The sequence below is a fragment of the Nicotiana tabacum genome, chromosome 16 (genome assembly GCF_000715075.1).
Source record: "Nicotiana tabacum cultivar K326 chromosome 16, ASM71507v2, whole genome shotgun sequence".
NCBI classification, from domain to species: domain Eukaryota; kingdom Viridiplantae; phylum Streptophyta; class Magnoliopsida; order Solanales; family Solanaceae; genus Nicotiana; species Nicotiana tabacum.
This window is the reverse complement of record NC_134095.1, coordinates 144,032,457-144,046,578: the sequence shown is the minus strand read 5'-3', so window position 1 is coordinate 144,046,578 and position 14,122 is coordinate 144,032,457. Positions and strand designations below refer to the sequence as shown.

The following is a 14,122-nucleotide window of genomic DNA, read 5'->3' as shown; positions in this document are numbered from 1 at the left end:
TGGGTGTTATCATGGTATCAGAGTTTGCGTCGCAAGTCTCCGGCCTCTGTATACTTTCAATTCCCTTCAATTTTGGAATTGAATCATCTCTACTTGTGTTGGGTTCAAAACTAGGGTTGTGTAATTTGAACAAATTTTCTGCAAATCAGAGCAATTGTGCAATATCTTTGAGCTTATCTACAATTTCCATGGCAATTGGCGAGGAAACCAGTACCACACCAGTCGGACCTACCATAGGAACTTCTGAGGATACAGATGTTCCCATTCGTGGTAATGTCTTCCCTAAACCATCCTCTATACCTACAACTAACTGACACTCCAGGTAGCTCCTTAATCTCTTTTCAGTTAACTGTATTTGGGAACTATACCATTTGGAGTAGATCTATGAGAATTGGATTGTTAAGTAAAAGCAAACTAGGTTTTGTTGATGGCATATTCCCTAAGTCTAAGTTTGAGCGGGAATTACATGATCAATGGGAGAAGGTAAATGTTGTAATATTGTCCTGGATCATGAATGTTGTAAGACCAGGACTGTTAAGCAGTGTAGCGTATGCTTCAAATGCACACAAAGTATGGGAGGACTTGAAAGAAAGGTTTGATAAAGTGAATGGTGCTAGGGTGTAATATCTGCATAAAGAGATTCACTCTCTTACTCAAGGCACAATGACTGTTACAGACTACTTGTCTAAACTCAGAGACCTTTGGGATGAGTTTGATGCTATAATGCCATGTCCTAGTTGCCCATATCCTGAGTCAAGGAAGTATCTTGAGCACTTTGAGTATCAAAGATTAATGTAGTTCCTAAATGGTTTAAATGAGTATAGCCAAACAAGGAGTCAGATCATAATGATGTATCTCGCTCCATCTATAAATAAGGCATACTCAAGAGAGCCAAAGAATCCTTGCTAATTTCACACAAGTCTCACAGGTCACTGAGTCAATAGAAAGCTCTGTCGTGTTCAGCAATAAGGGTGGAAACTATGCTGGCACCAATTTCAAACATGGACAAAAAAGAAACAAACCTGTGTGAGTACTGTCATCTGAGGGGCCACGCTAAGGAAAATTTCTATAAGCTAGTTGGATATCCACTAGATTTCAAGTCCAAAAGGAGAGGAGGAGAAAATGGAACTGGTAACTCCTATGCAAATCAAGTTGGCTGGATGACATCTTTTATACGAGATGTAGCATGTGGAGTCAATGGTGCAGCCAACAGTATTGGACAACTTAGGCAACAACCACCTGTCAGGGGAGGTTTCACATCTATGGCATCACCAGCAGCTCAATAACAAGCTCTTGCAGCCTTCTTCATACCAGAGTAGTATCAGCAGATCATTCAAATGATTAATAAGGGATCAGATGAAGGATCATCAACCAAATCAGTAGCTGCAGGTACAGAAACAGATCTTATGCTTATCTATAGTGATAGAGAATGGATTGTGGATACATGTGCATCTAACCACATGGCCTCTAGCTTACAAATGCTAAAGGCATACAGATTAGTACCAAAATCAGACAGGAGCAAAGTGCATCTACCTACAGGAGGTGTAGTATCAGTTACACACACAGGATTGGCCTTTGTGTTTAAGAACCAAGACATATTTAATGCATTGTACATACCTGAGTTTAAGTTCAATCTTCTCTTAGTATCCAAACTCACTAAAGAACTGAAATGCTTGGTAATATTCTTTCCTGACTTCTGCATCTTCCAGGACCTCTTCAATGGATAGGTGAAGGAGATTGGTAGGGAGAAACATGGACTATATGTGTTGAAGTAGAAGCAGGCGAAGGCCTCATATCAGGATTCCATACAACAAGTGATTAATAACACTAACACATGTTCTATGAATAAGAATAGTATTGTTTACATGTCTGCTATATCAGATTCTAGTAGTCTATGGCATAAGAGACTAGGTCATGCACCATTAGAAGTAATAAAGAAGCATGAGTTGCTTAGACATTTGAAATCTGATACTCATCAACATTGTACTGTCTGTCCTCTTGTAAAACCAACAAAGTTGCCTTTTCAGCTGAGTAATAATATGTTTGCCTCTGCTTTTGACTTACTGCACTGTAATATTTGGGGACCCTACAGAGTTCCTACTATGATGGCAAAAGATTTTTTGTCACAATAGTAGATGACTACACTAGGTTCATTAAGATATTTATCCTGCACTCTAAGTCTGATACTATAGTAGTTCTTAAGGAATTTTTTGCTAAGATTAAAAACATTTTCAGTTCTTCTGTTAAGATACTCAGAACAAACAATGGTAGTGAGTTCTTTAGCACTAATTTCAAGGAATTCCTATCTATTCTTGGGATTGAACATCAAAGTATATGTGTGTATACTCCCCATTAGAATGGAGTAGCAGAAAAGAAACACATAACTATCTTTGAAATAGCTAGAGCATTGAGGTTCCAGGCAGGCATCCCTCTTAGATTTTGGGGTGAATGTGTCAACACTGATGTCTATCTACTAAACAGGCTGCCATCAAGAGTCATCAACGTCAAATCCCCATTTGAGATGCTTTATTTGCATGCTCCCTCTCTGAGTCATCTAAAAGTATTTGGCTTTCTCTGCTATGCAGATATGTGCATGGATAAGTTTGCTTCTAAAGCCATCCCAGAAGTACTTCTGAGCTATTCTTCTATACAAAAGGGATACAAACTATATGATCTCCAGAACAAGACTTTATAGTAAGAAGAAATGTGGTGTTCAAAGAGGATGCCTTTCCCTTCAAACATTTGAAGTCTGCAGGTACACTTATATTTCCAGTTCTGGACCTGCTAACATCAGCTGAATCTACTGAGAGATGTCTCAAACTCTCACAAATCAGCCCAGTCATATAAATAATTCAACTGAGGGGGAGGTTTCATCATCTCCTCAGGTTCCGGAACAAGTCTCACATTCACCTGCAGATGTCAGTCCTTTACCTGAACCATCCAACTCTATGGAGCTCAAAAGATCTTCCAGACCAAGCAAACCACCAGTGTGACTACATGATTATGTCACTATACCAGTGTGCAACTCTTATGCATATCCTATTTCTTCATATGTTACGTACTCACACCTGAAGCCACTTTATCAGCACGTGTTGGCTCTTCACTCAGCTGTATATAAACTTAAGACCTTCAGAGAGGCTGTTTCTGATTCTAAGTGGGTGCAGGAAATGAAGCAGGAAGTTGTAGCACTGGAAGACAATAACACTTGGGCTATTGTAGATTTTCCACCTGACAAGGCTCCCATCGGATGCAAGTGGATATTCAAAGTCAAATATAGAGCTTCAGGAGAGATTGAAAGATACAAACCCGAGCTAGTGCCCAAAAGGATACAATCAGAGAAAGGGTCTAGATTACACTGAGACTTTCTCCCTTGTGACTAAGATGGTGACTATTAGGTCCATCATTGCTTTGACTGTCTCTAAACACTGGTTGATCTACCAAATGGATGTCCACAATGCGTTACTCAATGGTGATCTCCTTGAGGAGGCGTACATGCATAATCCTAAAGGTTTCTTTTGCAAATAGGGGGAGACAAATAAGGTCTGCAAATTGCACAAATCACTGTATGGGCTTAAGCAGGCCCCAAGGCAGTAGAACATGAAACTAATCGAAGCCCTGGTAAAGATGGGATTCAAGCAGAGTCACTTTGACTATTCTCTGTTCACTAAAAAAATAAATGATGACATTGTGGTTGTCCTAGTGTATGCAGATAATTTACTCATCATATGTACCCATCCCAATCAACTAAATGAGACAAGAAGTGATCTGCAGACCAGCTTCATAATGAAAGATCTTGGTGAGTTGAAGTTCTTCCTGGAGATTGATTTTCCAAGTCTAAGAAAGGCATAGTGATGAATCGGAGGAAGTATGCCATGAAATTAATCTCTGAATCTGGCCTAGGTGGAGCAAAACCTGTTGGAACCCCACTTGAACTGAATCAGAAACTAACTTCAACAGAGTATGACAGTTGGATGAAAATCAATGCTGAGGATGAGATGTTAAGAGACCCTAGTAGCTTTTAAAGGTTAGTTGGAAGACTACTATATCTTCATGACCATACCTGACCTATCCTTTACAGTGCAAGTTCTTAGCCAATTCATGCATTGTCCAAAGGTGTCACACATGGAAGCTGCCCTCAGAGTGGTGAGGTACATCAAAGCTGAACCTGGACTTGGTCTGCTTATGCCTGATGACAACACAAATAAACTTACAACCTATTGTGACTCAGACTGGGGAGCTTGCCTACAAACAAGAAGATTAGTCATTGGCTACTTAGTCAAGTTTGGGAATGCCCTTATATCATGGAAGTCTAAGAAACAGGACACTGTTTCCAGGAGCTCAGTAGAGGCTGAATTTAGAAGCATGGCTACATGTGCAACTGAAGTGACCTGGTTGATAAGGTTGTTTGAAGAATTTGGTGTGAAGTTAGAATTACCTGTTAATCTCTTATGTGACAGCAAGGCAGCTATTCAAATTGCTACCAACCCAATCTTTCACGAGAGGACTACACACATACACATAGACTACATTTTGTGAGGGAAAAGACACTACAAGAAAATTGCGTATTACATGGGGATTTTCTTGGGAATTATAAAAGAAAATTCACATGTAATTCAGTTTCTTGTGGATTTTCCTTCCAAAAAAAATTCGATGAAAAAACCTTCGTAGGTAATTATTACTTGCAGATTTTAAAAATCCCCAGATAAATTACTTGGAAATTTTGAATCCGCATGTAAAATAGCTGGGGTTTTCAGATCCACATGTGAATTACTTGCGGATTTTTTGGTATATTTTACCAAAAAATCGTACGAAACTTTTGGAAAAATTTGATGAAGGATTGGAGTTTTCTTTGCGGATTGTCCTAGGAAAATATCTGCAAGTAAATCCCCAGTAAATTCTTTAAAAATTTTGAGAAATAAATCTATATTGTCCTAATATTTTTATTTTTAGAATTATTTTTTAGTAGGGCAAATCTTCCAAATATATACTTACTTTTGTCTCAAGTATTTAACCCCCACTCAAGATACTATATAGCACCACGATATTATTATGCCTTGTTCCTATTACTAATTAGTAATTAGTAATCACATTAAATCTTGTTACTATATTATAGTACACTGTAAATTATTACTGCTATGTCTTCGTATAGACCTTAGATAGAAGCGTAGACCATATGGAAGACTATACTAGGTGAAGTCCATTACCGTCAGAGCTACTGGAATGAGCTCAACTTATAACGTGGAAAAGTTCACAAGTTTTAGTCGATGTGGGAGCAGAGGATATTCCAACTTTTCCTTCTCTTCCCATGGAGTATTTGTTTACTAATTTATTCCTTTTATTATTTGTTTCTTTCTTCTTCTTTTTTCAAAGAATACATTAAATAAGAATTTCATAAATTAAATAAAAAATTATTTTCAAGTAAAAACAAATGAATAAAATTATAATTATTTTTTAATTTAAAGATATTCTTAGTTGTTTTTCTAGAATTTCATTTATAATCATGATATAACTCATTAATTTTTTATATAGACAATACATTAACTAACAAGAACTAAACATATTGCACATTAATTAAGTAATTAGTAAGAATTGTTTCGCTAATTCCAATAATGTATGTAAGATTGCGTTATTTCAATAATATTAGAAATTAATCAAGAGATAATAATTTTAGAAAAAAAAAAACAAGATGACTTGATACTTAGGTTCCAATACTATATTTTACAAACTAATATTACTTAAGCAACATACTATAATTAAGTTTCAGCATTCTAACTATACATGGAAGAAAAATAAGACATGTAAGATAGAAAGTTAATAAAATTAGTTATATTTTATAAGTATAATTTAAATTTTTTTACCTAGAAATTAAACTTAAACTATTTACTTATTTGCAATTTAGTATATTTTCTAATGATATTAACTTTGCTATATCCTTTTATATCAGTCATATCATTAAAATTCTTAAAATAACTATATTTATGATAATTATTTTCTTATTTGTTCAAAAAATAATAACTAGTTACATTATGCTCAATGACTTGTAATTAAAACTTTCAACTTAGGGACTATGTGTTCCATTTCACTCCGAAATCAAAACCAAACACCCTGACAAGTTACAACACCACGATATAGCATAGAGGAAGCATAATTTAGGGGATCGGGGTTAAAATACTCATAATGACCGGCCGGTTCGTTACAATCTTTTTATATCAAACATATACAAAATTTAATTATTAAAATAATCAGATTTATGATAACTATTTTACTATTAAATTTGTTCAGAAACAATAATAACTGGCTATATTATGCTCAATGACTTGTATATTCAATCCAGCATATCTCACACAATTAAGTTTAATATAGGAACGACATTTTAACTATGTTCACTAATAAATAAATCGATAAAACATAAAATAGATATAATCAATACTGAAGGATTTATTTTACATATCTTGTTTTTGTAACATTTAAAAAAATATAACTTTTAAATTAGAAAATTAATTTTTTTCTTATATTTCAAATAATATTTTTAAAGTGTATTTAAAGAATTTCAAGCTTTAATATGTGGCTATAAAATTCTCAGGTAAATTGTCAAGTTACTATATCAACCTAAAAAAAACAACTATAAAATTCCCATATAAATTTCAAGAATAAATCCCTAATCAAAACCATATCAATGAAATACCCAGGTAAATTTGCAAAAATACGTTTCCACCTAAAATCACACAAATAATCTTCAATTAATTTTTTAGGTAATAAACATTTTAGGTAAATTTCAAAAATATATTTCCATCTAAACCTGCAATAATAAGATTCAAGGTAAAAAATTCTCAAGTAAAGTTCTAAGAAATAATTCAAGCTAAAATTGCAAGAACGAAGTTTCTAGGTGATTTTCTAGCTAATAAAATCTCCATGTAAATCCTCAAGAACAATTCCGAGCTAAAATCATAGCAATAAAATCTCCAAATTAATCCTTACGTAATAAATTCTCCAGGTAAATCCCTAGGGAAAATCCCCAACTAATATACAACAACAAAATTCCCAAGTACATTCGTAGGTAATAACATTCCAGGTAAATCCCCAAGGTATAATCCCCAGCTAAAATCGCAACAACAAATTCCCAAGTAAATCCCTAGGGAAAATTCCCCAATTAATATACAGCAACAAAATTCCCAAGTAATTTCGTAGGTAATAACATCCCCAGGTAAATCCCCAAGAAATAATCCCTAGCTAAATCGCAACAATAAATTCCTAGGTAAATCCCTAGGTAATATAATCCCTATGTAAATCCCCAAGAAATAATCCCTAACTAAATCCGCAAGTAACATTACATGGGGAAGTTCCTACGAAATTACAAAGGAAATAATTTTTTTTATATTTTTACCGTTTACCTGCGAAATTACCTACGAAAATGATATTTGGGGATTATTTTCTCAAATAAATCTCCAGGTAATATTTTGGCACTAAATGGCGCCAAATTTATTTGCGGATTTACCTAGGGAAATTGAATTGGCAGGTAAATATTTTAGAGTCTAGGAATTATTAGATTTTCGCATGAAAATTTGCAGGAATTATTTGCGGAAAAAATTCCCATGTAAAATTCCCATGTAATTTAATGTTTTCTTGTAGTGAGATCCTGCAAGGAGTGATGAGAACTGAGCACATACCTACCAAAGAGTAACTAGCTGAGTTGCTAACTAAAAGCTTGGGTAAGGTTCAACATTATTACCTACCGGAGAATCTTGGGTTGAAGAACTTGTTTAAGCCATCAGCTTAGGGGTTGTGTAGAAGAGTAGTGTGCTAGTGCAAGATGTGGCCGTAGAATACTATTATATTAAGCTGTATTATTTGTATAGCCAGTTAGTTAGTTAGGTTAATAACACTGTAGAAAGGCGGTTAACTCTACTGTAGGTGTTAGTGTATAAATAGCTTTTGTACATATACATTTCATTTTCAGAAGAAGATAATGGAAGTTCTTCACTTCTCTCAGAATTCCTCTCTCTAAACTCCTCTCGTCTTCTTCCCCATTCCACCCGCTCCCATTTGATTTATCTTGTGGCAGGCGTGCTTAAGAAGTTTAGCAAGTGTATCCTTTTCGATCTATTGAAATCCATCTAATGAAGTCCAGTTTTTTGTTTAACATTAGTAAATAAGATATTACAAGTATATGGTTTTTTAGAAAATGCAAGAAGCAAACTTGAAATTGTGATTCCTTTGGCCCATTGAGAGGCGATGACTCGAGATTATACATGTAGGCTATGTTTTTGCTCACTTAAAATGTGATCTCTCTCGTATTTATGTGCTATCAAACTAGATCTTGGTCAGCTCTTAACAGCACACGATGCAGTCAACGCACAAACAATTGTCCTAGTATATTGCTATATGGCTCTATTACGTACCTTAACAACTCATTCAAGTTAGATCCCACCATGGTTTTAAGTTTGTATGTCTTGAACACAAACCAACAACTACATGTCCCTTAGTAATGGATCTTATATCCGAAGTCATTCATCATTGTGGTTACTGTCTAATCTATTTAGAAAGAAAGAATGCAGCTCAATAAAAGATCAATCTTATGTGTTTCATTCAGTAATGGAGCTGAAATCAAAGGGCATTCGTTTTATGCCTCGCGGGCTCGGTTCTTTGAAGGCTGTAAGGTTTACATCACATTGTTACCATCCGAAGCTCTCACTTCCATGTAGCTTATGTGATCTCTCCAGGTAGCTTTAATAATTATGCTGTTTCTGCTTACATATATTTCATGAGAACACTTATTATTTCACCTAATGATGCAAAAGACCTACGAGAAAAGAAGATTATATTCAACATTCTGGGAAGTGATGAACAAGTGGAACAAGTTTTCAGAGCATTAAACACTTACATAACTTGAATCAATATTCTTAAAAGGATGTCAAAGAGAAAATTGAAGAGCACTATAACAGCAAGTCGCAAACTTGGATTGCTGAATTGGTAGATACCTATATATTTTACAAGTCGCTGGTCTCTAATCACTTTGGTTGCTGCTATTTTTCTCCTTTTCCTTACTATTCTTCAGACCTACTATGCATCTCCATTTTTTTCTTCACCAAAAGGATCTTGATTTTAATTTGTTTGTCTGTATCATAATTATATATTGAACCGACGAATTAATCCTTCCATATGTCCATTTTCTGTATTGCTTTTTTGTGTTTTTCGTATGATTGTTAACAATATTAAGTTCATCAATATCCTTTTGAAGTTCACCCCTTTTTGTATTTCTTGATTTGCTTCCCATCCAAACTTGACATTCTATCTCTTGTAGATATACTTAAAAGGTATAACAAGTGTATCTTTTTCAATCATATAATATAATCCAGTTCTGTGTTTTAACCTTAGTAAAAAAATGAAGTGTTCTCCTTGTTATTATATCTCTAATCATATGAGCACAGGTAGAACAAGCCCCTTTATAACTTTTTACTTGGTGGAATTTAACACCATTTAGTTATGCATTTATGCATCTTTTTCGATTTCAGCTGCTTTCGGCAATCTAACAAATCCATAGCCTCAAATTTATCCTCACTTGCCTAGACATGTAATAAAAGTATCCATATTTTTCTCTTTAACTTTTTACAATTCTTTACATAAATATAATGTTGAACTTCTCAGTAATATGATAACCGAGAAGTTCTAACAGCACATCCGAGTCCAAGTTTTTTTCAAGAGTCCCCTAGAAATGATTATTTTTTCCGGTTACTGATTAATCTTGTTACAGTATATGGTCTATATATGCTCCTCTGACCCTTTGAACTCAAGTAGAGTCCATTACTCAAATGGTCACTCAACTATCCCAAATTATTTTCTAAAGTCACTTTTCTTTCATTTGTAACAACAAAGTCACTGAACTATGCATATTGCACTCAGAAGGTCACTCAACTAGATTTTCCAAATTTTTAAGTGTCAAATACCTATTTTACCCTATAAATTATAAATATTTATCTTCTTTTTATTTTTTTTTAAACTTTTTAATATTATGATTTTCCCCTTTTTAATTTACATTATGGACTTACCGATAGAATAAATAAATATTATTTATAAATTAAAAAAATAAAAAACACTTAAGTATATATAATGCCGGAATAACAAAATAACGAGCATAGTAAAAAAATTAATTAGAATAATTTATTAGTAATAATAATTTTAGTATTAACAACAAAAATTCAAAAAGTTATTTACACAATTCAGAATGAAAGAAAATAAAGGTTGTAAAATATATATTCCATGCACGTAATATAAAAATAATTATTTCTTTATGTGCGTGAAATATATATTTTACAACCTTTATTTTCTTTCATTCTGAATTGTGTAAATAAATTTTTGTTGTTAATACTAAAAAGTTTTTTAAAAAAAATATAAAGAAGATAAATGTTTATAATTTAGAGGGTAAAATAGATATTTGGCAATCCAAAATTTGAAAAATTAAGTTGAGTGACCTTCTGAGTGGCATAGTTCAGTGACTTTGTTGTTACAAAAAAAATGACTTTAAAAGATAATTTGAGATAATTGAGTGACCATTTGAGTAATTGATTCAACTCGAGTAGTTTCCTCGAAATTTCTTTAGATTTGGAGCAATTCGTGGAAAATGGAAAATACCATAGTCAAATCTAAGTACTACCTTTTGTTTTTGTTTTTTTGTTTTTTTGTTTGTTGTAAATTTCAATGAAACTCAATTTTTTCTGTATGAAAGGGCCAGAGAATTAATAAAGTAAAGACTGATAAGGCTTGTTAGTTGTTTGAGTTAATTCCACATATTGATGGTTACTGTCAAAGTGTCAATAATGTGCGATATTTCTTCTCTTACTCTCAACGAAAGAAGAAAAATAGAGTATTTAACATCTTGAATTAAATCCTGTCCACTCCTTCAAAAATTCTTTTGTTCCAACTTCTCCATCATTTCCAAGTCTTAATATATCCAGCGCGTTCATTTTTGGGCCTGCCATCATTTCCACAATATTCTTGAGTACTTGATGATGGTAGCTTATATTGCTGTAATTTCTCTTCTTCAAACTCTTGAGAAACATCAGCAGAGAAACCCAAAACTCATTCAATTAAGTCAAACTGCTGAAACACTAGAATCTCCACACTGCTGAATATTTTCAAAAAGTTCTTGAAGAAGCTAGCAAGAGTAGGTTTGATCTTGAAAAAGTCAAATCTTTGGAGGACAAAATAAGGGTTTCTGCTAATGATGCAGATTATGTTGTTGAGTTGAAGATTAGTCAAATCATCAAAGGCTCAAGCTGGAAATTTGGAAAAACACGTAAAATTTTACAACACGAGGATTTGTGACCAGTTGTTCAAACAACAAAACAACAACGAAAGAAGTTATGTAGATTGCTTCTGATTTTAGCAAGACTACTCATAATGTTGATGATGATCAGATTCTTGAATTATCTGGGAATTCGTTAATTGGGGTTTCTTCCAGAAGTAATCCAATGCTGCCAAAGTTGGATGATGATATAATGCAGAGACTTGATGTAGAGTTGGAAACAATAGTTAAAAGATTGAAAGGATCGCTGTCGGATCTAGACATTGTCACAATATCGAGCATGGGTAGTGTATTGGAAAAAATCAAGTTAATATATCTAATTAATTATGTGACAATATGTCATGACACGTGGATCACTAAAGGAATGACAATTGGCGAAGAATAGTTGAAGAGGCACGAGCTTTAACAGACACGGGTAAAGATCCAAGAAAACCAGAAGGAATGGGTGCTCGAACCTCTTGGTAATTTGAAGAAGCATCGGAAGAATGAACCTAGATAGCAAAAGAGTATAGATACGTATTATCGGTAGTTAATGAGCATTAATTATAGGAAACGTTATAGAATCTGTACTGAACAGTTACGATTGCCAATTATAACGTTACATTATTAATTGTCCATAATAACTCCATTATGGAAGGAAAGAAACGTATTACTTAGAAATAGCTATAAAAGGTGAGGAATGAACATTTGTAAGGACGCGAAATACTATTGGAATACACTGATTTACTTTGCTTTTTATTCGGCTATTGTTTACACCAATTATTCTTATTTCTATTTGATTAGCAGTAACCCGAGTTCTTCTAATAACAAGCTTTAACCGAAATTCCTATTTTTTGGTTAAACAAATTCGTTCCTTTCCGGGAATCTGATAATCTATTACTTTCTAAATTGACTTTTTTTGTCAAATCAATCAGGTCAAATGTCAATGACAACAGTCAAGGAGACCGTCAATTCCAGGAGAATCAGCAAGGCGATGGAACCCCAGTCCCTTCCCCACGAAGTTCTTCTCAACAATCTCGAGAAGGAACTCCTGATGGATCTCAATCAAATGTCAACGATCAGTTTGAAAATGATGAGGCTATTAACGAAGCTTTGAAAAAGTTAATTGCTCAACAGGTTAGCAATTCTCTTGAGGCTTTCGCTAACCAATTACAAGCTGCGCCGCCAACATCAACTCCAAACAACGACACTTAAGAAAATACTCGCTCAGGACTCGTTAATTCGGGCAGTGGAGGAACTCCTAGCGAATCTCGTGATGGAGGGTCAGGTAACCCAATCAATTCTGATTTACAAAATTTAGTACTAACACTGCAGAAACAACTCAAGGAGTAGAGCGACCGGATAGAGCAAATACCTGGAGTACCACCTGTAATCAATGGAATAGATATGGATAAATACTCACAATAACCTTGGAAGCCAAGTGCAGCTCCTCTACCAATTTTGAAGAAATTTAAGATGCCTGATATTCCGAAATATGATGGAACAACTGATCCACAAGATCACGTGATTGCATTCATAACCGGCGTAAAAGGCAACGACTTGACCAAGCAAGAAATTGAATCAGTATTGGTCAAAAAATTCGGAGAAACACTCACTAAGGGAGCATTAACATGGTATTCTCTTTTACCCGAAAAATCTATAGATTCTTTTACTGAACTTGCAGATTCGTTCATCAAAGCACACTCGGGAGCTCAAAAAGTTGAGAAAAGAATGGAGGACATTTTCAAAATAAAGCAAGGAGATACGGAGCTACTCAGGGAATCCGTAAATAGGTTCCAGCATGAAAGGATGACGTTGCCACGTGTACCAGATAACTCGGCAGCTATGGCGTTTGCCAGCAATCAAAATGAAAAAGGTTCAGAAGCCACGAGGAGACTCAAGGAATGTTTACGAGAATTTCCAGCTACAACTTGGAATGATGTTTACAACAGATATATCACAAAGCTGCGGATAGAAGAAGAAACCATCATTCAATCTCGAAGGGATGAAAAGGTAAGTTCAAGGCGAACTGAAACTGAAAAAAGGTCCAGTAAAAACAGGTACGAGCCTTACATGGGACCAGCGGGAAGAGACTCACGTTCAAAACAGGAAAACCCAAGGTACGATCATAGATCAAGAGATAGGTAATCAGGTTCATCATCAAGGTAAAGATCGGCAATTACAATTTTAATGTTAGCACATCCGAATTGGTGGTTGTTTTAAGGAATATAGGTGACAAGGTACGATGGCCAAGAGAAATGAGATCAAATCCGAACAGGCGAAATCCTAATTTTTGGTACGAGTTTCACCACGATCACGGCCACAAAATGGCGGATTGTAGATTACTGCAAGGTGATGTAGAACATTTATTGAAACAAGGGTATTTAACTGAATTATTTAGTGAAAAGGGAAAGCAGGCATATATGAAAAATAGACAGGAGCCTCCAAAACCCCCTTCACCAAAAAGGACGATTAATGTCATAAGTGGAGGAGAAGAGATCTATGGCGTAACAACAGCGAGGAAGGTGTCAAAAATAACAGTTACACACGTGAAGCGAGTTCGGCAAGTTTTGGAAGAAGATAATATTACGTTCGATGATGCAGACGCGGATGGCGTGCTAATCCCACATAATGATGCACTCGTAATATCTTTACTTGTACATGACACTAATGTGAAACGAGTTTTGATTGATCCAGGTAGTTCTATAAATATCATTTTGTTAAGAGTTGTAAATGAGATGCAAGCTGATGATAAGTTGATACCCAAGGCTCATACATTGTCCGGTTTTGACAACTCGAGCATCGTAACAAAAGGCGAGATAACACTCACCACATTCGCTG

General features: G+C 34.7%; 1 protein-coding gene across 1 annotated transcript; it reads left to right on the top strand.

Annotated features, from left to right (window-relative positions):
* The first annotated feature begins 1,337 nt into the window (after window positions 1-1,337).
* LOC142170448 (uncharacterized) lies at window positions 1,338-3,359 on the top strand. The gene is made up of 3 exons (XM_075232361.1): window positions 1,338-1,676; window positions 2,357-2,626; window positions 3,087-3,359. The coding sequence occupies exons 1-3, from the start codon at window positions 1,338-1,340 to the stop codon at window positions 3,357-3,359; spliced, it is 882 nt and encodes a 293-aa protein (XP_075088462.1).
* Window positions 3,360-14,122: the final 10,763 nt, after the last annotated feature.